General features: G+C 38.6%; 1 protein-coding gene across 1 annotated transcript in view; it reads right to left on the bottom strand.

Moving 5' to 3' along the window:
- Nucleotides 1-2,679: 2,679 nt before the first annotated feature.
- Nucleotides 2,680-23,669, bottom strand: part of ZNHIT6 (zinc finger HIT-type containing 6) — a 33,547-nt gene continuing 12,557 nt past the window's right edge. Inside the window, exons 7-10 of the mRNA XM_062606514.1 lie at nt 23,568-23,648; nt 23,066-23,146; nt 7,877-8,001; nt 2,680-3,656 (exon numbers count right to left, since the gene is read on the bottom strand). Coding sequence (XP_062462498.1) covers nt 3,571-3,656; nt 7,877-8,001; nt 23,066-23,146; nt 23,568-23,648 — 373 coding nt within the window. The 3' untranslated portion in view covers nt 2,680-3,570. The remainder of the gene's footprint in view (nt 3,657-7,876; nt 8,002-23,065; nt 23,147-23,567; nt 23,649-23,669) is intronic.

Below are 23,669 nucleotides of genomic sequence, written 5' to 3'. Positions count from 1 at the left end.
GCTTAGAGGCAGCACAGAGGTGGGACGTGCCATCACTGCTATAGTGAACTTGGAAATGTACGTATTTGTTAGGCTTTACTCCTAACGCAAAACTGGATTAACATAAATGGGCACGGCCTGCCTTTAAGACCTAGCACCAACCACACATTTTGCAGCACGACCATCTTTTTGTCTATGGACCAACAATCCCTAATGCGAAGATAAATACAGGAAAACCTGGAATTCAGATGTGCTCATTCAAAACTTGGCTGTTGCACTGACAGGGGCTGTAACACTGTCCACGTATGACAGCTCAAGAACTTACGCCTCATGCACCCAGAAGGTCTACAGAAAAGGGAAAGACCCAAGTTCTCTCAGAGGGTTGACTCAACTCCACCTCTCAGCTATTACTATGTGCTTAGCTATGCTCTATTTTTGTCCTCTACGGCTTGTGAAAGGGATGACTTCATTAAGCTTTTAATTTTTTTAAGTAGCGTGTTCATTCAGGACAAGAGCCTTTGCTTTGTAAGCTGATGGTCCTTGGGCTCAAGCATGCTGTGAGGGTTCAGGGTTTGAAACCTGCAAAGCCTAACCATTGAAAGAAATGCCGTAACAACTCTACACACAAACAGCTTGTTCCTTCTGTGACAAGTGGTTTACAGAGGAAAATAAATGAGTAAGTATAGTAGGCATACAATCAAGCACTCAATGCAAGCTGGTGTTGAATGAATATTAAAGACAACATCAGACAGTTTTCATTCGCAGACATCATCTGCCCTGAATCAAGGCAGAGTTCTGTAGGGATCCTTGTGTAATGTGCTTACAATAGTATGTCTTCAAGATGGACAGAACTGAGTCTTCCAAGCAGCCTCAAGCTCCATGTTTTAAATTTTAAGTGCTTGACCATAAACTTGACTCAGAAAGGAATTGAAATGTTTCCCTAAATGCGTATGAAAGTTTTACAAACTATCTGCCTAGCCAAAGAGTTCATAAACTGTGATTAAATCAGTAACCTTATTATTATGAAGAATTACCACCTGCAGGATCTGCACTGGTCACTTGTCATAAGTCAGGCTGCGCTTTTAACCAGAGACCATCATTTTGATTCATTTTTATAAACAAAGACTGAAAAATTTTAGTAAAACCAAAGAAAAATATTTGAATTTCATCTTGGCTTGCATTTGACGAATCACCACAGTTCCAACTAGTGAAACTCTTATCAAAACTAAATAAAAATACGCAAATAGTAACCTGGGACTGAATGGCAAATGCTACCAAGGCCTTTTACTCTCAGTGTGACTGAACTCTGGAAGATGATTACCAGGTTTGTTTGGGAAGTTTCAGTTCTACTAACCACCACAGGAATGCTCTTTAATAATTTTTTTAAGCCTTCTTTAAGGTAGGAGAAGATTTAAATCTGGAGGAGGTATTTAACAGCATCTTCATTTAAAGACAAATTACAGCTGTATCTGAGGCACAAGGAAGCTTAAACTAGATTTATATAAGAAAAAAAGAACCCAGAGGCAAACCATTTCATGCAATTAATGAAAGCCTCCATGAGTGTAGGAGAGCAATGCAAATTATAACTCTGCCTTCCCCAGCCAAAGACTAATTGCACACACATGCAGATCAACACTAATATTTGCAAGCACTTTCATTTCCACTGTGTGCTATGAATCTTAACAGAAATGCCACGCTATTAACTCTGGATGAAACATTTTCTGGCAAAAGAACTGTGGCAGTTTTGCTGTTCTGCTCTTTTATCAGCGTCGTAATGAATGAGTTCAAGACTGGTTTAAAGTAATTTGTGGCTACCAAGTCAGTGTGCAATAATCACTGATTTCACTTTCACTGGACTGAAAAAGATGTGAAAGAAGCACCTATAGCTAGGAATCCTGGTCCTTTAAAAAGGGTAAAAAAACAAATATTGAAACAAGAGGTGGGCAGAGGACCAACAATTACTAATAAATACAACAGAGCACAGGTGGCTACCGCCACGCAAGAAGAAAAACTTCCCTGTTTTTCCAGGGCCTGCAAAACACACAAGGGTAAGGATATGTAGTATGACTGTAAGAAACAGTATTAACACAGCATGACTGATAAGGAACTAACAGCTCAGTAGCCTGAACTCCAGACTGAGACTCTGGAAGCCCAAGCCCTCTCACCTATTGCTGCCACAGCCTCCTGTTACCTGAACAAGTTACTCACAATTACTCACATGTGTAGGTGGAGAACTCTGCCTGGCGCATCCTGCTCGTCTGCTTGGCCTGCCCTGCTCCTCTCAGTGAAGCTCCTTCACTGCTGTTGTCTTTCTACCTATTAAGATCAGTGCTGGCAGGGAGTACACTTCTGACTGAAAACCCACCTCCATGGCAGTTTAGGGGCATCCCATGCCACTGACTTCTGTCACAGAGGTGCCAGTCTCAAGCAGGAGACAGACAGACTAGGGAACAACAGGGGCAGCAGACATCTCACAGAGCTGTTCACAGTGATCACATCCTGAAGACTTAAAACAAATACTGACTTAGGTAGACCCTTGCAAACTAACTCTAAAGGCCTGTCTCACACTGCTCACAGCACACATTTATTATTCTCCAGTAGACCCCACAGACACAGGGAAATTGGATACAGTGGGCTGGGATCCAGAAGTCTTCTCACAAGTTAACAAGAGATTTCTCTTGTCAGCAGATGATAGAGAACTTTTTTATTTTCTTAAGGTTTATTTTCTTTTAAGTAGGTAAATTCAGTTGATATTCCAGTAACTATTTGAAATACCTGGCTTCAGTAGGTAAACTACTAATAGGAGATGCATAACATAAGCACTGTTCAGAAGTCCAGTATGTTAGCATTACTGACACTCTCAGTATCCATTTCTATTGATTTTAAACCCCATGCTGACTTAGAAGATCAGGGTAGAAGATTAAACATACAACAAGATGCCACCCTGAAAACATAGTTTGAGCTGTCCTTAACGCATCAAACAAGATGCAACCAAGTAAGAAAAAGCAATAATAATAAAAACCAATGGACTGTACCAGGCACCCAGAATTTCACCACAGATTAAACTCAAAAGCAAAGTAAAATCATTCGCAGCAGCTCAGCATGACACAGAAATACCCCAAAAAGGAAATTAATCTAATGTTCATTTAAGCATTAAGACTTGAATCCATATATAAATACAAATACGTTATCAGGTATTTAAACTTGGAAATCAGTCACTGAGCTGTTAGGACAAAAGGAAAAAATACGTTGTTGAGGATAACCTGGAAATTTTAAATTTGGGTGGCTGATTTATTAAAGATACATGGACAAAAGTGTGCGTTTAAATCAGAATATAATGTTGTTTCTGGAACCAGAAATTCCCCATCTCTTTATTTACATCCCTAAATATCCATTACTAAATCCCAAAATAGGCAGGCAGTTTGGAAGTGTTGCCTTTAGTGAAGAAAGCCAAACCAAAGTTCTGAAAAGGCAGTTTTTTATATATATAAAATTAATTAAATTTAAAACCATCAAAACAAAAACAGCCCCCCCCCCCCCCCCCCCCCCCCAACCAAAATGCTCATTCCACCCTCTTTTCCCAAAGAACTGTCATGAACTGTCCCGAATTTCCCCTTCTTCCACAGATGAAAGGGATGAACTTTCACTGTCCGAGTTCTCTGCAGGTTCACTGGCATCTGAAGGAGCAGGACATAAACAAAAAACAAACCAGCAATTAGTTTCAGCAGTGCTGTCTGATCATCAAACAGAAGCAGGTTTTTGTATCTTCTTTTCCTTTCCTTTTACTCAGACTTTCCTTAAGTACAGCTGTTTCGTAAGACGTAACAAGTCAAATAACATGGGATAAGGCCCTAGGTAGGACCTCACTGCTGAAGGAGAAAGACAGACACTGTTGAAAATTCCTTTTAGTTTTAAAATCTTGGTCTTTCAGTTATGGATGTAAGCAGAATATTTATCCCATACAAAACTCTTCTTCATCTATCTATCAGAACTGAGAATTCTGATCTTTTCTTTCTGCTTATTTGCTTTAAATGTTTTCTGGGTTGCTACACACATGTATCACAACCGCAGTGAACTATAAATCACTTACATTTTTATTAGCACTTCAGTTAAGATGGGGAACTACTGAGAAATCCTAAATGCAAATGGAAAACTGGGATCATATGCTTCTTCCATGTGTTCCAGCATCCCAAAGATGGTGTTAAGCTGTGTGAATCCATGAGCTAAGGCTGATGAGGCTAATGCTACACAGTAACTTGTGCTTTAGGACATGGCTGTGGTGCTCTGCTGAGATCATATTGTGAAGAACTCATTTCCCAAACTAGTTTTCAGCCTCACGCCCTGAGACTCCTTCCATAACAAGGGCTGACCCCGGTCACCTTGTGGTGAGGTCATCAGATACCGCTGGTTGGTGGCACTCAAGCAGCACAAAAATAAACTGCAGCAAAGCAGGCCCATGATTCATGCTCTACTCTGTTATTTTCAGTATTTGACCTGACTATGGATTTAAAGTTTTTTAGCATTTAGTGTCAGATGCTTCATTAAAGAAATTTTACCAAAAGAGAGCCGATGAAGTACAGTTACTGTCTTGTCAAGATTAAGTTCCACAGCTGGCAAACAGGGATAATACACAGGGCACAGTGTGCACCTGTACAGTTTCAATGGAATCTGTTCAAGAAAATAAAGCATTTCACCCAGAAACATCAGAGGTCACATTTTGTCTACATTAAATCTAGTGTATAATCAATTAACATTTATATGCCAGATATGTACTGAGTAATGAACAAAGCAAGGTTTGTTTTTGCCCCTAATTCCTGTGAAAGCTTCTATAATCCCCTCCTATCTTCAGCCATGACTGACCTTGTACACTGAAATCAGAGCACCTGTAGTTTTTACTATAAGCAAGTCAAGCACCAAAACATCACATAAAAGAAAGTGGCAATCTTCTGACAGTGAAGCTAAACAGATAAATTTTAGCCTTAGTCTATCACAGTAAGTTTTATTTAACAGGAATTACAGACTGTCTTCACTCAAAATGATTATATTTGTAGGTGGTGATAGCACTGCCTATAAATTAAGATTGCCCAGTCCTTCCCACCATAAAACTGTCTGCAGTTTACTTATAATGTAAAATTTAAACTCTGGGTTTAAATCTTTCAGTGCCAGTTTCCTTCCTGAGTACTTATTTTCCTTTTTAAATGTTTCAGGCAGAATGATTCAGCCATTTCTGAGAAAAAGGATAGGAGAAACAGGCTTTATCCTCATTAAATTCTAGCAGTTTCCCTTCAAAGGTGTCTAGCTCTAGCCCTTCCCCAGTCTTTGGGGGTAGTAACTTGAATCATGGGGGGAATGGTGATTTTCATGCATGTGCCTGTTGCTGCGGCTATGAAAGCAGAGTTCTTCCTGGGGAAAGGGGGCAGATCTGAGATTGCTCAGTAAAGAAACGATACTTTAGCAGTCAGATTCCCACAAGACTTTGTCTCTTGTTCTAGCCTGCGTCCTTTGCAAACAGAGTCTGGGGAACTATGGTAGTTAGAGCCCCTGTGCTCCAGCAGACACCCTGCCAGACATCCACTCATCAGTGTGGCAGCTGTCTGCATGGAATGTGAAAGGGAGGTCAGCCGGACAGGCGCTCTGAGACAAGTGTCCCTCCGGGTGCACTGGAGAAGGCAGAAAGGAAAAGCAGTATTGGTAGAGATAGAATAAGCATGAGCAGCATGAATGGATTAGGAGGACATGCACCTGATACAAAGAGCCATAAATGACTAAGAAACTGCACTGTAAGAAACACAGACGATGCTGCGGCAGAAAGGTCACTTCTTGGCAGATGGGAGTGAAGTATCTCCCTCATTACAACAGACTTCTCCCTGGAGAGGTCTAGAGGTGAACCCACTATTTTCACTCTTAGCAATTATATGTGAATGCAACTGGTAAAGCAAACAGTATTTACTGGTTTTTCTCCTTTATTCTGTAAAGATGACACACAACAGAAGAGTACTGTGATTGTGCCACACTTAAGCAAAAGTGGTACTTTGTCTTCAGGTGGAGCAATAGTAACAAAAAAGCCCTCACATTTTTATATTGTTCTGAACATGCTTTTCCTGACAGAATCTGGAGTTACTGTGGCAGGCTTTCACTCAACAGAAAAAGCTCCAAGAACACAGGGTCCAAACTAAACTCAAGGCTGAAGTGTTAGTATGTTAACTGATAAGATGTACAAAACCACATTATGATAAAAGTTGTGAAAATCATGCTATTTTTGCCATTAGCTGTCATCTATTGCAGATGTCATTAAGACATCTGAATAGGGAGCTACGCACTTATTTTTACAGAATCTATAGAAACAGTTCAAAAAATAATTAAGAAAATTATTGGTTCCCAAAACAGTGCCAGTGCTCCCCAAACACCACTTCCAGGGGTGACTGCTAACTGAATAATCCCTGCAGCAGAAGAAGGGATTACTCTTGAAGATCCTGAAGACACACACTCGCACTGCTGTGGTACAGAGACATCGGCACTTCCCCAGCTATTACTGGCTCTTGCTTCCTTTGCCTTTCTACTCTGCCTTTTACAGAACCAGCTAGCTGTGTGGCAGCACGACCTCAGAATACAGTTATTCAATCAACACTTATCTGAATCTATACCCTTAAAAGGACAACCTCCTTACTAGCTCAGGGGACAACAACCACCACCCTGTTCAGATTAAGTTCATGAGCCGATTGTTATTCCCTCCTGACATCTAAGTCATGGGAATAGGGCTGACTACTGAAAAGCAAGGGATGTAGCTCAAGATAAACTGAAAGTATCTCATTTTCTTTTACTTGAGTGTATGTATGTACACCGTATTCACATACGGTGAATATCAGTATACCTAGTTGCTCAGACAAGACTCTTTACCTTATCCCCTGGCATGGTGTCTCACTCTCAGAAGCTCTTGCAGTGCATAGCACAATACATGTTTACATGCTGGTGTTCTGAGAGCAGACTGCTCCAGTGGATCATTTAATGTTGACTAGCCAGAACAGAGGAGATCCATGGAAGTTTAATATGACTGGCACAATATTCTCAGTCTCTCATTTATTCAGTCAAATTATATTCACATAGAGCCATGACTGAGCTGCCACAAGGAAATAGCCATTGCAAACATACTTTAAAGCTTTTTTTTTTTAGAAATCTTTAAAAATTACAGATGGGCTCATCACTGAAGAGTATGGGATTTCGTAACTAAGGTGACTAGCAGGGGGACTGAAAAACAAGGGCACTGATTGCAGAAAATGAAGGTGGGACACAAAGCCTTTATACTGGCAGAAGGATGGAAATTACCTTCAAAACTAAATTACAAATTCCTGCTAGACCTGGACTCTCCTCTAAGTTGACTACAAGATGAAAGTCATCCCTCAACAAAGTACTTCTTGAAAGATAACATTGTGCTTTTAACCCATCTGAAAAGCTACCTTACCATTATGATTTCTAGTAACTAACCTGTAATTCAGAATTACTTGTCCAGTGTTAGGAGTTATACTAGGAAATAATGGAGAACAATTCATTTGAATGATCAGCAGGCTTTACTTACGAATCACCTTCCCAAACAGCTTTGCTTTTTAGAAATAACCAACTCTGTCAAACTTTGCTACATTCAAAATTTAGAACAAGTCTGAAGAGTTGCTTCACCTTAGTGGCTAAAAATACATACACCATACAGGTTATGGATGTAAGCTACCAGCCAGCAGTTTTAAGACAGAGCATTCGTAACACCTTTTTTAATAGCAAACTTTTAGATTCAGAGGGAAATACAAGACATACTGCACGTTCCCAGCATCATTAACAGGCACATCCTTAATTGTTGTTTATTTAACTAAAATATCTAAGTATAGTAAAACAGGAAATAAATACTTACCTTGGCCAAGAATCACCATGTCATTCTTCAATGTTTTCAAGACCACAAAAAATGTTGGATACTCAATTATTACTTTGCCTTTCAAATTGTCTAGAAGGCTTCTTCTGGCATCCAGTTCATAGTACCTTAAAAATAACAGGGAAGTTCATTTTGAATTTTAATACCACAAAGGACATGATGTACACTTTTTTTTTTTTGTGGAGAGAGGGGGAGGAAAGAAGAGAAGCTTTCTGCCAAATCACAGGATTTTCAGATGATACTGTGTTCAGAAGAACTATCTTACGATTCAAATGTTATAGATACAGTCTTATTATTGAACTACATTTTTTTTTTAAACCCTCCTGACATCTAGGAGGAGAGTCAAAGTCAAACTTCTCTAAGGGCTGAAATGGTTTATGGGTACTTACCAAGTACTTTTACCAAAATCAGATATGGACATGGGGTTACCAAAATGGATATATTTACCAAAATCAGATTCTAAATTTAAAATAACACTTAATGTTCTACTTATGGGCTTTAACACTACAGGTTTAATTCACATGGTTAGTAATGCACCTTATTTAACACATTTGCTTATGAATTACCAGTAAAGTACAGGGAAGATGAAATAAAAAGTGTACCTGTAAAATTACTAAAGCAAAGGTACACTGGAAGCACTAAGAGCTCTGTTTTTGTAGAAGCACTCCAATATCCAGAACACTGGGACACTAGTTTCTAAAAGATGGTACAATATCCCCATTTATGCTAAGCAAATCACTGCTTATCTGCAAGAAATTCCCTGTAGAAATCCCCATGTGTGTGTGTGCTACCTTTGTCAGAAAAGGGCTGCTCTTCACCCTGGAGGATGAAGCCAGGTATGTAACATATGATACCACAATAATAGAAAGCAAACCGAGCGTCTTCTCATGATTATTTCCTAGAATTGTAATAATCTCTCCCAATTCTCTAACTGGAAACCTGGACATGGGTTTTTGGCGACAGGGAGGGATATTTCAAAGCCCTCTGAAAGAAAACCCCTTTCTTTCACTTGCCATAACTGCAGCATCCAACAGATGCTCTGATATTATTACACCGCAATCAACATTATTAAATTACTAATAAGCTATTGTATGTTGAAGTCATGAAGTTCAAAACCAAAACATACTGCAAGCAATAAGTGGAGTATTACCCATAGCTGCTCTGCCTCCTCTGATCATTAACATATTATGCAGTTGGTTTTCTTTTGCCAAAACCAACACCAGATGGGTGAAAGAAATCATATACTTTATGATTTACAGCAATGCATGATTAAGAACGGTACATCAGAGGAGTCAGCACACAAGAAGAATACTGAAGGTAAAACAGGATTTGAGTTCTTGGGATTTAAGGGAAACTTAGTTAGAGTAAAAACTATTTCTCATATTCAACTTCAATCACCATGAAAATATTTGGTTTCATGTTTCCCTCAACCCAAAGTAACCATGACCTCTTCTTACTGAAACCTTTTAAAAGGGATAACAGTATATTACATTTCTTATTGAATGAATACATTCATAACGTGTGGATTAACACACATGAACAGAAACATATTTACTGCTTTATTTACAGTGGTCTAAATGCAAAGTATGGCAATACCTTTCCTTTGGCAAGGACCTCAACACATTCTTTTCTGGTTAAGCAAACTTTTACCACCAAGAAGCTAAAGTAATTCACATGCCACAATACACTTTCCACTATCTCATTTTTTAGACAAAACATCTTTAGTGTCCAGCTTGGCATAAGATAAAACATTTGTACTTAAAACTATTTTATGATAGTAAATTACTGAAGTGTTAGATCAACGGACTCAGAGCTTTATCTTTTTTGCTTTTAAAATACATTTTACTGGTTGACACTGACAGAGAAAACATCTAAAACTTTAGTGCATAATGCGGGTTGTAAATTTCAAGGAAAATATAACAAAGGAGTTTAATACTTTTTTTAAACTTTGCTGTTATTGTCTATGCTATCCAAAAGACCTTAGCCTACCACATTCCCTACTTCATATACAAGTTGAGGTTTCCTGCTAATCCACCTGCCAACCTCTTCCTTGACTGTGAATAATTAAAAGATCCCAAAAGAAAACTATTCCAAAGTCTAATGCAGGACGTAACTCAATTCCAAAGTCTAATGCAGGATGGCTCCCGAGCAAGACTTGATTTTTCAGGTTCTCTCTGAAAGACTTTGCCATAATAAAAACCTTCCCAATTTTATCCCAGAACTGGAACAAAGTCATGTATCAGAGTGAACAACAGAGACCTGGCTGTCCTGTAAGGCGTTTCCAGAAGCCTGTATACTCACACATCATTTCAATTTTTACTTATGGAAAAGCTAGACCTGTTTGGAGAAAAATGAAATGCCATTTTTACAAGTCTTTTAACTTCATGTAGTGATTATTTACCAAGATGAGCTGAGGATATAGGGTAACATTGGAATGCAGGCCCTCCCATGTATTTGCAGGGAAGTGGTCTCCCCACAGGTAGAAGATAGAGCAGGGAAACCTGATAAAAGAGTATCTGGTAATATCTGATTATCACTGTTTTAACCTGCTTGTCCTGTATCACTGGGACTGCACAGCCTGCTCAGTAAGTACCCATAATGAGCTGCAACCTTCTTCAGGCCCTTCCTTCACTGTCCATTTCAGGTGACAACCCAGTAAAATGAATGGTAACCAGCACAAGTCTGTCCTTTCACCCACACTCTTCCATGCTCCAGGGCCAGTTGCAGGAACCGACTTAACTGAGGCTGTGCTTCAGCTCTTCGTAACAGGATAGATTTGAAGACATGTCTGGCTCTGAATGAACTAAGCACCCTGAGAGAACCATTGCTATAACACCCTCTGTTCACATCTTTCTTTTAAACCTTCCCTCGTTTTCCTTTCTCTTTTCTCCTACTGCCCAGGTCATATAAATTGTCTGTGCTATGGCTTCCCAATCCCTGTATTCTATGGGCCTTCCCACTGCACTCTTCCCTTCCTTCTTTCCTCCCTGGTATTTACTTTCCACTATTTTCTCCCTCACTTCCATACATTCTCTTGGCCTCCTTGTCCTACACCCACCATCTAATAATACACTTCCCTGATGATTTTCTTGCAGCGAGCAAGACTTTATGCCCATGTCACGAAGCAAGAAATATGCCTGGACTTCTTCTTAAGAAGATGATTCCAATTGTAAGGACCACAAACAGACAATTTTAGCAGACAACAGCTTTTGATTTTAGCTGGAATGTAACAAGGACAACTGCTTTTTAAAGGACAAGAATGAAATAAAATTTCCCTGCCAGCAGGCAGTTTAAAAGCTTACACCAATTCTGATGACTGAGAAAATGTAACAAGGTTCAGCAATCCCACACCAGTTCCCATATAAACTGCTACATTTACCCTACGAATGGCTTTGTTACCTTCCACAAAACGCTGAGATTCACGTGGCACTTCTGACAGCAACTCTGAGTTTCTGCACAGTCTGGTTTCACTATCTATAGTTACTCTACCACCTTCCAGGAATTCAACGATTCAGTCTCCTAATCTGTCCCCACAGGCAGGAATGCTGTATTAGGTCACTGCATCACAACTAGCTCCCCTCAAATGGAACCTGTGGCTATCATCACAGTGGCATAACTTATCTCCATGTATTCAGACAGCAGGAAATTCCCTGCTGATCAGCTTTTCCTGAATGTCATCTACAGGAACTTTGATTTTAATACTAATAATAAAGAAAAATCTGTAATCTGGAATTAAAGATAAATTGTAACCATGTTATTTTAGTTTAGTCTTCTAGACCCTGAAAAGAGGACAAACAGTTTAACTGTCTAAATAATTTTAAATATTACTAAAATGCATATTTGTATAATGACGTTCATAATTTTCCTGGGAGAGAGATCAACAAAAATCCTTGCACATATTTTAAACAAGGATGACTTTTCTTCCTAGAACTGAGTGGAAACATCGAGGTATTTACTTGGCATAATTCAGATACAATAAATCATGCTATCTATTTTGGGCCTAGTCCTCAAAACCCACAATTAAACTTCTGCTAACTTATGAGAAGAACAAAGATCTTTTTCTTCCACCCCCAAGCAAAAGAAAGTAGCATTTCCTAGGTATCTGCATTTGCCTGGAAGAGAGTAAAAGGCTGGGTACAGCACATAAAGTCTCTCCCAAGCACTCATTCTGAAGTGCTGCAGCACAGCGAAGATAATAGCTAACACATGGGACTTTCATTCCTAAGTGGTGAATAACCTCTTCGTGTGGTTATGATTTGGTGAACATGGAAGTAGTGAAATGCACTCTTGGATTAGGTATGAAAGAAAACTTATATGGCAGAAAGTAAACACAACGTACTGAAAAAAGGCACAATTTCTATGTTTAACTTTGTCTAACTAGAATTCTGACATTCTAAAAATCTGGAACACAGTCAGTTTTGTTAGTCCACATGTGTGAAAAAGAATTAGAAAATTCCATGAGCAAACAAGCAGAGACTTTACAAACAAAACCAGAAATGACTTCCCTTAACACTTCCTTTGTAACTAATTCTCATCAATAGCTGAAACAATATGAAAGATTACTCTGAATACTCCTAAGGAAGTGTGACAGGAACCAAGTTCAAGTTAATCTTTTCATATGAAAAAATAGTATACTGCAATACACACAAATATTTTAAACCCTGCTATCTCCTTCTTCCACTCCTGGTCTATGGTTTTTGCCCTGGTCTAGGACCTCCATAATTTGCCTCAATAGATGTTCACAAGGGAAAAGAAACCTCGTATCAACCTTTTGGCTTCCAAGTCCTGCTAGAGGGCTAAAACTAAAAAACTAAATAACTAAAAAAGCACAGGAAGAAAAGCTGCCAGCACACCATGAAAGAATCTCAGGCATTACTACTATCTCCTAACTACACCTAAATTTACAGAACACATAAAACCAAGACAATCATGAACCTTTACCTTGCCATGTTTCAGCCACTGATCATCTGTAAACAAAGACCCTATTAAGACAAGCCATAACAATCCACAGTCTCCTCTCTTTTATGGGCTGAATGAGGCCCTTCCACTAAGGAAATCTAAGAACTGCTGAAAACTGAAGTGTAAAATGGGACCTCGCCCCCACCGCCTCCCCCCTCCAAAAAAAGCCCCCAACCAAACAACAAAACCCAAACCACCCTCTTCCTGTAAACATATTTCAGAGAGTTAAAACATCCTGGAATAAAAAAATAGCAATACCCAGGTGAAGACAGCAGGAACACCAATTGTCATCTAAGTTATTTGGCACAATAGTACATGTCCAGAAAGATTTAACGTTTTGTTCACTTTTACCCTAGAAAGTATACAAAGCAGTTAATGGAAAGAAGTGATAAGCAAAATAAGACTACAAGTATGTCACTGTAGAAGCACACAGCTGTCCTTGTCTAAACCTCTAGAGAACGATGCAATTGAACAAAAAGAAAAACACAGTAAAAGTTGTTTAATGACTATCATGGAAAAATCCATCAACTGATGACAAACCCAAGAAAGCAGATAAGGCATCTGTTGCAACAATTTAGTGGACTGAGCATTGAGAGTGATGTGGTAAAAGGGTTTAGGATGCACAATAATGATCCAAAGATTAACTGAAGTACAAACCTTTCTGCCTCTTTTAGTCATGGGAGAAGGTACAACAAAAGAGAAGGAAAATGTGAAACTAGCAAATGGCAGTTTCTTGGATTTGGTAGAATTTGGTTCAAATACAGAAGTAAAGTGATACTGAATTTCAAGAAAGCAAATACTTTCCCCATCTCGTAAGACATAATGAAAAGAAGTAACACAATCCAACAGCAAGTAAAGATGCTGTAATTCAAGTGCATCATGGCAACAGTCCTTTAGACATACAGGAATTTACTTTATCTGCAAAGCCAGGCAGCTTTACAAACTTCTCAAAAGCTCAGGGTTTAGAAATCTTTACATGGTACAGAGCAGACATACCGAAGAAGGGTATACCACAATTGTGTAAAGCTACTGTATGACTGAGATAAAGAAATAAAACACTCTAATGAATAACCAGAAGGCCTAAAGGGAATATGAAATTTCACAAGGGAAAAGTTATTAGAAGAGAGTGAGTTGACTACTGAAGATAAAAGCCTGAAGTTTCAAAAGCTGAAAAGATATTAGTAGCATCCTTAGCTGAAGTGAAAGCCGTGGGTGGTTCCCCAAAAATGCAGGGAAGTAAAAATATGTAACTTCTACCATTAATCAAATACTGGCATAATCATGGAGAAAAAACAAATATCCTAAGCCTACTTTAACTACAGTAGTCTGCACACAGCCTCATGAAACATTAGTGTAAATATTTTTTTGAGGTGGGGGTGTACACCAAGGAATACCAAAAGATTCAATGCAAAATTCTTAATACATTGAGTTTGGAAAACTAACAGGTCAACTCTCGTTTGACAACTTAATATAAGCAAGCAGTGCACTGATAAACCGAAATATCGAACTGATGAGAAATCAGTCCTGGGAAATTGGCAATACTTTTGTTATTGCACTTGCGTTAATCTAATAAACCTCCCCTTCATGAACAGGAAGAATGGACACTTCTCTAATTTTGGATCCCTAGACAGCAAATTCTAACTTTCGAATTTAGCTTACATGGAGATAGCCTGAACATCTTCTACACTGTGTACTAAACAGTGGAAAAATGTCTATACATTTATATTTATTTATGGGAATCACAGTGCCATAAACTTTCCTTTAAGGGGTTACTCACGCTTCACAATGACAAGGAAAAGCTATGAAATAAAGAAAACAAATTATTTTTCTGGCGAACAAGCAGGAAGGTCAACTCCCTCCTTGGTGAGGTTGAAACAATCAGCCCTAACTCATTTCCGTCAAGGAAGAATAAAAAAGAGAGGGATTCCCCTTTGGCAGCCTCAGGAGGAAATAACAGCTTTTCTCATTCCCGCCTGGAACATGAAAAGGTTCTCTACTCTGCCTTTGTGAAAATGCTGATGGCTACATTGCCATGTTTCACAGCACTGCAGTTTTCAAGTTCAGCCTGTAACTTCAACTGCTCATGAAGACGTTTGTATCTTTGCACCTAGAAGCCTCTTACTCCAGCCTCCCCATGCTGCCTGGCCCCCAGAACTGAAGTCAGCATCTCACTATGTTGTCTTCTTTCAAGAAACTAGCAGTAAATCCTCCTTTTCCTTCAGAAAAAGATATTTTCACAGCAACCCACATGCAGCTGAATTAAACCCCTTGATGTATCTCACAACATTTATGCTGGACTGGAACAGGACAAATGGTTTGAACATTATTTCTGCTCTACAGCACATTTTTACCAGCTCCTTCTTCTAGCCAGGGGCAACAGATTATTCAAACAGGGGTTTTCCAGCTGCAATCTTTTCTTGGATTTCATGGCCCTTCCTCTTGCTTTCAAGTCTGCCCTATATGTGCATGCTACGCAGTATGCAGATTTCAATGAAGGCATTTTCCATACCATACATACATTACATAGTACATATATACACGTAAGTTCCACTCTGTTCCATAGCAGAGATGGCAGCCTGGAGCAAACTGCAAGATTTGTGCTTGAAAAAGTCTTTCCTAGATGCACAGCTCCTCAGAGAAAGAAGAGAAAAATCTGCTTGTGCATGTGCTGGGTGTGCTGCTTCCACATTTCAAGCCCAGTTACGATGGAGAAAAGAGGCTGCTGTATACAGTTTTGTTTTCAAATTTTGAGTTTGCCTACCTGCTTTGCATGCATGAAGGGTCTTCAGGTCCTCAGGTCTCTCTGTGGTGCTTACAGAACATTCAGATAACTAGACTGACAAACCACTGGATGAAGTCAACACTAGCACTTCTATTACCATCTCATCCTCCACCTCTTTACTTAGCCACATACTCCCTCTCTGTAAGTGGTCTGGATCTAGCTTGCTGCAATACAGACAGCAGAACTTTGGAGCAGAGGCTATAGTTTCAAATAAATCTTTGTGCAATAGATGTCTCAGCAACTATCTAGCTGTGACACTCCAGAAACCCTAATGCAATACCATCAATTATAAAACAGTTCATCCAGAAGAATTCAGCATGGGTTACAAAACCCTGGATTGTTATTTTAAAAAACAGGCGCCTGCTGGTTCATAAAGGAATCCCTTTCAAGAAAAAAGAAATTAATGATTGCCCAAGCTAGTAAAATGGGCAAATTCTGGGTTTGTTTTTGGAATCATCCCAAAAATCTTCTCAAAGGTCAAGTAATTGCAGTCAGACATCATAAACATTTGGCTATGGATGCTACAGATTCAGACCATACATGCGGCTTATACTCAGCAATGACTAGTTTTCTGCTTTCCATCTATATTGTGTAATACAGGATTTCAATGAAAAACATAAGTAGATAGGAAGGAAAAGTGACTCTTTTTTACAGTAAAAGCTGTGTATCCTGGCATTTGATGCTCTGCATTATTTTTGTCAGCAGAGACACTAATGTTCAGATAAAGGAGAAGCATGTGAAAAATGACACTGAAATGGCTGCAAAACAGAACTAGAAAGCCTGAAATGACCACAAGAAAATGTAACACAGCACTCAGTAAAAAAAGCTGGAGTTTTAATAAAACCCCCTCAAAACAAAACCCAACACTCCAGGAAAGAACAGCAGCAAGTATTAATACATAGCAGCGCTGTGTTTAAGAAACAGACTACAGCCCAAATTCTATTTCCCCTTGAACAGTACAAAGTCACCAGAGCCTGACTACAGTTGTGAAGAATGGCTACTGTAAGCTAGCTCCCTGCTTTTGTAAAGCTGGCAGAGCTGCTTTTGTGCCAGCTGCTGCGAGCTACAGAGGAGTAATGAATTCTACTGTCAATCTTCTGCTGGCATAGGTTAAAGGCAGCTTGGGGTCTTTTCCAACTCATGCCAAGGCCAGAAGTTCATCCAGGGATTTGTATCCTTAATTCCTGTCTCATGTGTACCACATACTATGCAAATGTGAAAAGAAATTGCCTCCTAACAAAGAGTAGAAAATGTTAAATAAACCACCCCACGCTTTTCAACATTTGTGGAAAATGCAGAGGAGGAAATAATGCTTGAAATGTGCCAATTCTAGCACATTTGTTTTCCTAGATGAAGTAGTACTTTTGAAATGAGGTTGTAATACAATGATAAAAAGAACTGGTCCATGTACCACCCTAATAGGAGTGACTTTTTAAAGCAACTGAGTTATGTATGAAAAGCAAAAAGCAAAGACTATAAACTCTGTTGGTTTTCCATGAAGTTATTCACAAATGATAATGCAGAAGGAAGTGCCCTAGGAAGACAGTATGAAAAATTAAGGAAAACATTACCGATATTTGAGGTTATCTTGCAGCATATTTAATTATAACAAGCTTTTTATAATCTTAAAATTCCTGACAAAACTGGTATCTAATGGATGCTTTTAATGACAAGAAAATAAACAACCAATATGTACATTTAAAATTATCTGGTTCCATTACATTTATATTACTCTTTGAATTCCAGGCTGATTTTCTAAAAGTCTGCTGGCATATTTGCACACACTAGAGCAAAAAACTTACTTCATCTTCCTAAATCTATTACTGTGAACTACTGCGACCTACAAATGTGATCTAACTCTTAGCTATTTAAAAACAATAGACTACAAAAGAAAATTCTCTTTGAGCACAGAACTCAGTCATCCAAGGAAATAACTCATTTCTGCCAGCTGATCTTGAGACAGGGAAGTGCTCCAAAATTACTAACATCATCCAGCCTTCTGGGAAGCAACTGCACTGGATCAGTTAGTGCAAAATAAGTGTTCACCACCATAAAGCAATGGCATTTAGTAAAGAAGAACCTCTGGTAGTATTTTAATGGATTTTTTTCCCTGTGGTCCACAAAAATTAAGTGGCAAACATGCCAGCATTCTCATGTGCACCAGCCAATGTCACCACAGTGAGTAAGAAGCCCCTTGATGTTGGAACTAGCACAAAAATGCTTTTGGTATTTTTTGCTTTCTGAGTAAGTGAAGCATGAGCCGTGCTGGTACTACTGATATAAAAACCAAAGTTCCAACTGATTCTACATGCATCCATTGATGGTGTGGCAGCTTTACAACAGCAAAGCTGCAGGATACAGTCTGGTGTTGCTCTGAACTCCAGCTCCTTGAAGGATATGGTCCACTGAAAGCAGCAGGCTTTGCAAAACTTTTATAGCCAACCAGACTCTATTTTCCAAGCACCTCAATATTATGCCAGCACCTAGTGAAATCTTCTAACCCCCAAAGTACTCTACAACAGCTTATTCTGAAACAATGTTTGCATGCCATTCTGAGTGTATTAACAGACAAGAAAATTACCATATAAGAGACCAAACACAGATGTTTAGGAAAGCATAATTTTTAAATTCCATTAAACTAAATATATATGATTAAAGACGGGCTACTATCTAAACCTGATTCATGCAAGATGTTAATCAACCCAGTAGAAGATATTTGGTGTAGCTTAACCTCATTAAGATTTAGTTAATTAATTGTCTCTTAGGTTAAAGTGTCTACTGTAAACCAAGCCTGTTGCGGTTATTTCTTTTCTAGAAATAGGATCATCTTATATGACAAGATGAGTAAATAACCTTTTCATTAAGTATCTGTAGTTATGACAAAAAACCCCACACCTCAAACCCAACTCTAACCTTTAACTTACTTATAACAAAGACCAAGGGTGTGTTTGATTTAGGAATTCTTTTTGGGGGGCGGGCTGTTTGCAGGTTGGGTTTTTTTTTGTTTATTTATTTGGTTTTGTTACACAAAGCCTAATAAGGCAATTCTCAGGAAAATAACAAGGTGTATTTCCCAAACCAGATTGTATAATTTGGCAGTTGAATCTTTTCTTTCCTTAGTGGAAAAAGCAATACTCTTAGCATATGAAGTCACTTTGAAGGCATCTCAAATAGAGGACTGAAGATAGTCAGGACACTAATTTATCCTGAACAAAGAAAAGACTACTTTATAAAAGAATGCAGGCTGTAAAAATCATCCAAGAGGCAGCAGTTAAACCTCTCTTGGAATAGTTATAGTTGAGGAGAGAATGGACACCAACCACCAACTCAATATTGCATAACAGGTGACAGAAGCAAGCATACCAAATGGGAAACTATTATAACCCATTCAAACACAGATTTTTTCCAAACCAAGATTTTAAAGGAGGAAGAGAGTTGTGTAACATTCATTTTTTCATACCCTCCTTCATAAGATTCCTTATAAAAAAATGCAATTAATGAGAAGACTGTCAAGTGGTGTTAACAGTTGCAGTGCTATAGAGCATTATGTGATAGCTAGGGAGGAAAGGACACAGGGAAAGATTGTACCTTAGGTTGCCCCAGGTAACCAATTCATACTGGAGGCAATTCTTACAAGCTGGTTTTAGAGAAGACAGAAGTAAGCTTATCATAAAATTCTCTAAGAACCGTCACTGCTGATGATAAAAGGCACCTCACAAGAAGAAAGCAAGCACCATGTAGTTTGGCAGCTATCCATCATATCTGCACACCAGTGGATTTATCCAGTTGCCTTGCTGAAGTTCTGCAGAACTCCTGTGAGGAAGTAGAAATCTGTACTACATAGCTGATTTATATTTCTGGAGAAAAGAAAAAAGAAAACCCCAAAAATTTAAAGCATTCTGCAATGGACCTTTAAACTAAAAGGGCCATTTGCTGTGAAACCCAGAAAAAAAGCCAAAACTAAACCACAAACTCCTGTTTCATAAACAACTGCAGGAAACACTAAAATCCTTCTGTAACATACTTATCTTAAATCTAGAATACTAACATTTTATAACCCGGAATAATCCTGTTTAGATAGTCTCTGAAGTACCATTGCACTTCTTCAATAACACATAACTGGAGCTATGAAAAATATTTTTTTCAAAAGGTTTTGCTAAGCCTAAAAACAACATCTGAGCCACCAGTGTATATTTACAATCTTCCTATTATCTACTGCTTGTGGAGAAGGAATTTTTCTGGTGGACACAGGAGAGGTTTCGGATAACATAACATTCATGTAGACTTGCATGTATCTGTAGAATGCACCAACCCTACTGCTCCAGTTTGCCCACAGTGACCAAAGAGGATTTTGACACATAGGAACATGCAGCCTAAAATCATGAAGAGTGAGATAGCACAGGATGAGAAATTCCTCTGAGGTGACAGGGGCACTCAAGGCTACACAAACCAGCAGTTAACAACCCCCCACTGTTAAAGGAACAGATAAAGAAACATGAGAAAGCTCTGTCTGTGCTCAGCTTTTGTCCCATGCTGAACACCACTAAGCAGCAAGCTACTCCTGTTTCAATCGCAAGTATTTCCACTGCAATTCCAGGTAAAGATTTATAGAATGAGAGCCATAACCTCAAATAAATTTAACTGGGGAGGGCGTGTGTATGTGTGTGTGTGTATGTGCAAAAGGAAAAGAAATCAAAATAAATTTTCTCTTAAGTGCAATGCAGCTACGGTAAGAATCTGAGTTCCCTCATAAAGCCTTTGTCACGACAACTACACTGGTACAACTGCACTGATAGCGTCTGCTGGCAGAGAAACGGCTGGTGTCGACAGAAGATGCTTCTCTGCTGACATCGCAGTCCCATAATTTCAAACAAACTTTGTTCTTTCCTTTCAGAAGAAGAATTTTCTTTCAATATTCTGCTTCCTTGACCTGTCTGCACTGCCACAGCTGGGCCTGCTCCACCAACCTCTATGAACAGACTCACAAAACGTCCGAAGCGAGGGACTGTGTTTCTCAAGTCAGAACTTTCCTATTTTAACTTTCAACATTTCCTTTTAAACTAAACTTCACATTCACTAAGTGGGATAAATACCAATTACTGTGACTTTGATACCAACTAACAAAGCTGATTCTGGGAATACTGATGAGGCTCAAACTTAAGGATTTAATTTAACCTCATGAAAAAGAATTCTCTCTCAATAAATCTGTGAGCTAAGGAAACGTACAGATTTCAGAAGAGGAAAACGTTAAGTAACAAAAGAAACTGATAAGCACAAGAGACACTCCACTTTGATACTATATTGGTTTCTTTCCCCAAGCCTTCTATGCAATTTACATACTCGACTTCAAAAGTTTGAAAGGTAAACTTTACCTTATATTACAAAAGCATATTTTTCACTCTAAACGAGAAATGAGAAAAAATGAGAAAACTGAAATACCAGGGAAAAACTCACCTGAGTGTGATTTATTTTTAAAATACAAATAACTGTTCAAGATCATTGCTTGAATGTATCCTTCATGTACTGCAAGAAGATGCACAGCACTTGCATGCTGAATGCATTTTCAGGTTTTGCTGAATTTTGGGTTAATTACTTGAGCAGGGCACAGAGGCTGCTCATGCTCTGGGAATCTATCTTAAATACTGCTAGTAAAAGATGAGCAGAACAGCCTGCTACAAATATTTAAAAAATGGTGAATTCTTTCTGATCTCATTTCCTGGAGCTGACCTCTAAAAGGCTTCTTTACTTGGGTGCAACATACAACCTCTATGGCTAAAGTGCCTCTGCTGAATAGCCTTTACAGATCACTGGGGAACCAAGTAAAAAGACAGAATGGAACTGAGAAAACTTCATCTGCCCAGTTGCTACTGCAATGGACTTTCCAGGGTGGCTCACAATACCAGCATTTCTAAATTGTCACCCTAAACAGCCAGAATTTTGCCATTCTTAAAGCTAAATGTAAAACATCCAGACACTAGTCTTTCAGAAATCTGTGCAAAAGTCTGTTTAACACTCGTAGCCCTCTGACTCAGGGGTTGGGGCAGCCCAAGGTCTATCAATATTCTTAAAGACTGAGGTGAAAACCACAGTGGATGTGTTTGCTTCTTCTTCATCCCTCTTAGTCAGATGACCATCTTCAGCAAGTATCAGTCAAGTTTTTCTTTGGACCTACTCTTGCAATATACATACTTTAAAAAGCCCTTCTTGTTATCTGAAACAACACTTCCCATTTTCAACTCTAATTAAGCTTTGGCCTTTCGTGTCTTCTCTCTCCATAAATGAGCCACGGCTCTGTAATCTTCAATTTCACTTAAACCCAACACATTTCTCACTGGCAAATCTGATGGCAAATGTTATAACCACATTTCAAATAATGACTGCAAAGAGGGGAAGACAAAAAACCAAACAAACAGCCAAAACAATGAAGACTTTGGGCTTCAATTCTGAAATAGGTTATAAATTTTTGAGTAGTACTGGGAAAAACACAGCACAAACAGGAAGCTCAGCTACAACTACCATTCTTATACCTTTTTCCCCCCGTAGAAATAATACACCATGCTTTCTGGAAGCATGTTATTTACATTTCTTACATTTGAAGTAAAGAATGTGCTTTAAAGAACCCTAACTAGGAATCACTGGTCAACCACAATAAGCTATGACATTAAGCTGATACATAGCCTTTTCAGGAACAATGACAACAGGGTGGAGTGGTCAAAATGGTATTTATACCAACTAAAAAATATTTCTCTAAAGTTTACTTTTGAAGTTCTAGAATGTTGCCTGTTCTGGAAAAAAATAATTCTGCGCAAGTCTGCATTCTGAAGCCCACACCCAGAAATATGGTAACAAGAAGAGTGATGAGCTAGTAACTTTGAGAAAAATGTGTTATTTCAAACAGAGTAGCTGGATGCTGGTAAGAGCGTATTTTTTGCTGCAGTGATTTATAAAAGTCCAGCTCTCTTCAACGATCACTTCAGTTCTCCTGAGGAGGTTAACGCATGCACAGAGGAACTTGCACAAAGGAATGAATGCAAACACTGAACAACACAGTAATTTAGCATTTTAATACAAACCTATCTTCACTGCAGACACTGTTACATTTGCATGGACTGCTGCTGAAACAGCTCAGGCTCAGCTCAGGTAGAGGCACACTCACTACTCCACCAGTTTGGCTTTAAGTGCCCTAGCTTCAGAAATTTGTCCAAGTATGAGTGAGCTGAATTTACTACTCAGTAATTGCGCAGAAATGTCAGCACTGACATATAAAAAAACAAATTAAAAAACGTGACATAAATGGCTGGCAATTACGTACTGAAGAATAATCCATGAGATTATGTACTCTCCATTCATAATATAAAAGACTAAGAAATGTATGATTTCTTTCCCGCTATTTTCAAGTCTTAAACACACAAACTGAAGAACCACCTTACCTGACAGAGTTTTGTTTCCTGTTTTCTATTTTCATTAAAATTTGTACATCTGACTGAGGAGACACTGTATAGATTTTTAATCTGGAAAAAAAAATTAAATATGCAACAGAGATAAATAATGTACAATAAGTATTTCCTATAAATGAGGGCTCTAATTGCTAGTATGTTTTTCTAATTACTCTAAATAAAAGGTTCACTGTCAACCCCACTGAGTTTAATTGTGGTTATATTTTTTTAGAATTACAGTTGCTTTATTTGATCTTTATGCCACGAGTCAGTTTCTTAATCTCTTCCTGGTTTACATTTGGTGGCTGTACTCCAGGGTTAGGCAGTTGACAAATGTTAGGATGGTTTTCATCACAGGAATTAAAGATGCACTTCTGACTGGGAACTCAGCTCTGCGTGCTGAAAGTGCAGCTAGTTTAAACCATTTATTCAGAACTGTTCCCCTCTTTTAGTAGCGTGTTACATGAACTAGCCAGAAAAGTTATTCAATACACACCTTTGACAAATTACAGGATCTGACTCCACTGGATTGATGTATGGCTTAAGGATATCAGCAAGTGTTTTATCATCAGGCACCCTTTCACCAAAGATAAAAATC

The sequence above is a fragment of the Pezoporus occidentalis genome, unplaced genomic scaffold (assembly GCF_034315485.1).
Source record: "Pezoporus occidentalis ecotype Australia unplaced genomic scaffold, CSIRO_AGI_Poc_V1 ctg97, whole genome shotgun sequence".
Lineage (NCBI taxonomy): Eukaryota > Metazoa > Chordata > Aves > Psittaciformes > Psittacidae > Pezoporus > Pezoporus occidentalis.
Note: the sequence above shows the minus strand (reverse complement) of the source record. Positions and strands in the feature narration are given on the sequence as shown.